General features: G+C 36.8%; 1 protein-coding gene across 3 annotated transcripts; it reads right to left on the bottom strand.

Annotated features, from left to right (window-relative positions):
• Positions 1–554: 554 nt before the first annotated feature.
• Positions 555–2,650, bottom strand: LOC121400403. 3 transcript variants are annotated; one of them, XR_005965721.1, is made up of 5 exons: positions 2,330–2,650; positions 2,080–2,194; positions 1,543–1,715; positions 1,297–1,411; positions 555–630 (listed from the first exon to the last, which is right to left on the bottom strand). XR_005965721.1 is itself a non-coding variant. In XM_041583382.1 (2 exons), exons 1-2 carry the CDS (start codon positions 1,946–1,948, stop codon positions 611–613), a joined length of 672 nt encoding a protein of 223 aa, XP_041439316.1. In that variant the 5' UTR covers positions 1,949–2,003; the 3' UTR covers positions 555–610. The 3 variants fall into 3 exon arrangements, 2 of the variants coding, with proteins under 2 accessions (XP_041439316.1, XP_041439317.1); XM_041583382.1 differs by lacking the exons at positions 2,080–2,194; positions 2,330–2,650 and having other exon boundaries at positions 1,297–2,003; XM_041583383.1 differs by lacking the exons at positions 555–630; positions 2,080–2,194; positions 2,330–2,650 and having other exon boundaries at positions 1,024–1,411; positions 1,543–2,003.
• Between the last annotated feature and the right edge of the window lie 574 nt (positions 2,651–3,224).

Below are 3,224 nucleotides of genomic sequence, written 5' to 3'. Positions count from 1 at the left end.
ATTAATCACAGATCAAAACAAAAAACCAATTTATCATATAGATAAAACATATAAATATATGTTCTAAAGTGCTTGTGTGCAGAATTAATTGATTTATACCATTGCATATAATAAAATCGATAAAGTTGGTCATATGACCTCAAAAGTGGGTATGTGCTTATAATCATGTGTCTCAATGTATCCAATCGATGATCTGGGTCATATGACCTCTAAAGTGGGTGTGTGCTTATAATCATGTGTCTCAATGTGTCCAATGTGTATAATCGATGACCTGGGTCATATGACCTCTAAAGTTAGTATGTGCTTATAATCATGTGTCTCAATGTGTCCAATCATATGTAGGGAATTCATGTAAAAAGATTTGTTCATAAAAATACATATAGTAACCAATCATCTTTCATTAGTTCATTATAGTGACAATCAATATTATAAAACAGTCCATATTGTGCAATCTAATATTAAACAATATAAAAACAGACCCGTGGTCAGTGCAATATATTTAAAGTGACAGTGCTCATTAACATATTTCCTCGTTTTTTCGTTTTTTTTAAAAAAAAAAAAACCTTTGGTGAGGTTAATAGGAGGACACAAAAATTCAATGGATAATCCATCACTCATTTCTTATATGATCTGTGAAGATAGTAGAAATAGTAACATATAAATAAGGTTAAAAACAATTATTAAAAACATCAGAAAAACATTACTATATAGTAAACTCATATAGGTACACAGGCTGAGGTCCTACGACTCACATCAAAATTCTTAATAAGAGGAAAGCCTCATTGTTTAACACAATGTCCATCAGAGGTCAATTACCAATATTGAAGGTAACATTAAAAAAACAGTGATAATTCCCTATCCTCATTTAGACCATTCGGAGATAGGGTTTGTAACCTATATATCCACTTCAATTCACGCTGTTTCAATGGAATTTCCCTATTACCACCACGGGTAGGGGTTCTTACTCGTTCTATCCCCATAAACTTCAGTTGACTGACCTGATGGTTTGCTTCCATGAAGTGCCTTGCCAAAGGGATGTATGTTTCTTAAGTCTAACATCACTTCTGTGTTCCCCAATCCTAATACTGAGGGACCTGGTAGTTTCCCCTACATATACTTTACCACAAGGACATTTTACCATATATATGACATAGTCAGTCTGACAATTTATGTAGTCTGTCATTTCATACTCCCTACCCGTCATCGGGTGATAGAATTTATCTGTGCGCATCACAAAATTGCAATTAACGCACCTTCCACACTTAAACATTCCCTTAGCCCCACTCAGCCAAGTACCTTGCTTCTTTTGTGGTTCAATTAACGCATGGACCAGATGGTCCCTCAGGTTGCTTGATCTTTTATAGGCCATCATTGGAGGTTCCGCCACCCATGGTTTTAACCTCTGGTCCATCTGTAATAAATGCCAGTGTCGATATATTATCTTTTTTACCCTACCTGATTGTCTTGAGTATGTAGTGACAAAGGGTAATCTGTCTGATTTTTTCTTTGCTTTTTTGGATAATAGGGTCGTTCTCGATGTACCTTTTACTTTCTCCCTGGCTGTTTCCAACATATCTGTCCCATAGCCTCTACTCTCAAAGTGGGTCATCATTTCTTCTGCTCTCTCTTCAAATTTGTCATCTTCACTTACAATGCGTCTTGTTCGTAACATTTGGCTATATGGTAGCCCTTTGATTGTAGAGGGTGGGTGAAAACTGTGTGGATTTAGATAAGTGATTCTGTCAGTCGGTTTCCTATATATATCAGTGGAGAACTTCCCATCTTGTAGCCTGACTGTCACGTCTAGAAAGTGTATCTGATTTCTATCATACTCCAAAGTGAATTTTATGGTTGGAATCCTGGAATTGAGGTGATCTACAAATAGTTTTAGTGATTCCTCTGTCCCTTGCCAGACAAAGAATAGATCGTCTATATAGCGAAGCCACATCAATATTAAGGGCCAAAACTCCTGATTATTATAGACAAAATTGTCTTCAAAGTGTGCCATGTATAAATTTGCGTATGCAGGAGCAACATTAGAACCCATTGATGTGCCTTGGCTTTGTTCATAGAATTTACCTTCAAAGAGGAAATAATTCCTTTTCAGGATCCATCCCAGAAGTTGTAGAAGTAAATCCACCACTCCCCCTGGTAATCCAAGATCTGCCATTGCTGCTGTGATAACCTCGATTCCCTGATCATGGGGGATAGAGGTATAGAGGGAGGAGACGTCCATTGTGCAAAGAAATACATCTTTTGTGTTCAATTCAATCTCATTTAGCTTATTAATGAAATCAGTAGTGTCCTTAACATAGGACTTAGTACATACCACTATAGGATTGAGGACAGTGTCCAACATGACTGCTATAGGTTGAAATATAGACGACATTCCTGCCACAATGGGTCTCCCTGGTGGTCTCTGCAGATTTTTGTGTATCTTTGGTAAAAGATAAAAGACAGGTATTATGGGGTTATCAACCTGCAAAAAATTTTTTAAACGGTTTGTAATGATACCAGCTTCTTCACTGATCTTTAATAGATTATCTATCATCTGTTTCAAATCATTTGTCGGATCCCCACCTAATATCCTGTAATGCGTTGTGTCTTGTAACTGAGAGAGTGCCTCCCCCCTGTATGTTTCCATGTCCATGACCACTATATGTCATTAACATATGTTAATGACACATATGCTACTAGGAATTTCAGTGCATCCTAATGGAAATCTCAAACTCGCCCCTCACTTCAAGAGGTAAAAATGAGCATATATAGCAATACAGAGTTTAACTATGAGACTGTCCTTATACAGAAAAAATTGCACCAGATGGACAGAGGCTCCAAAAGAAAATGTCCTAAATCTTTATACTAGGGCATAGACAGTTGGCTCTATTCTAGTTTGTTTTACCTTATCGTCACTCTTCACGTTTCCCTTTTTTCTCCCCTCTTTTTTCCTAGTCCCTTTCTGGGGATTCATCATTTCCCTTCACAATGCCATATAAAATTCCATAACATCTTAATTATGTGGTTCAAAATAAGTGTTGTGATTGACCATTTGGTAGACCCTATTTGACCTAGTAGCCTACCGGAAACAGTACACCTGTTTTTATGCAACCAAAACTACATATACATATAGTCTAATAGATTGCACTATTGTGGCTAATCTATTGGCAATAAACTGCTTTGGTAGCTTTCCTTCTCCTTTAACCTAAACGTTAATTTAAAGGTAC

Source organism: Xenopus laevis, chromosome 2S, assembly GCF_017654675.1.
Source record: "Xenopus laevis strain J_2021 chromosome 2S, Xenopus_laevis_v10.1, whole genome shotgun sequence".
Lineage (NCBI taxonomy): Eukaryota > Metazoa > Chordata > Amphibia > Anura > Pipidae > Xenopus > Xenopus laevis.
This window is presented reverse-complemented; position numbering and strand designations above follow the sequence as displayed.

Coding starts and splice junctions, on each gene's coding strand:
- LOC121400403 (XM_041583382.1), bottom strand. CDS start 1,948: ATGTGGCTTCGCTATATAGACGATCTATTCTTTGTCTGGCAAGGGACA. Junction 631..1,296: donor TGAACCACAAAAGAAGCAAG/GTACTTGGCTGA, acceptor CTATCTTCACAG/ATCATATAAGAAATGAGTGA.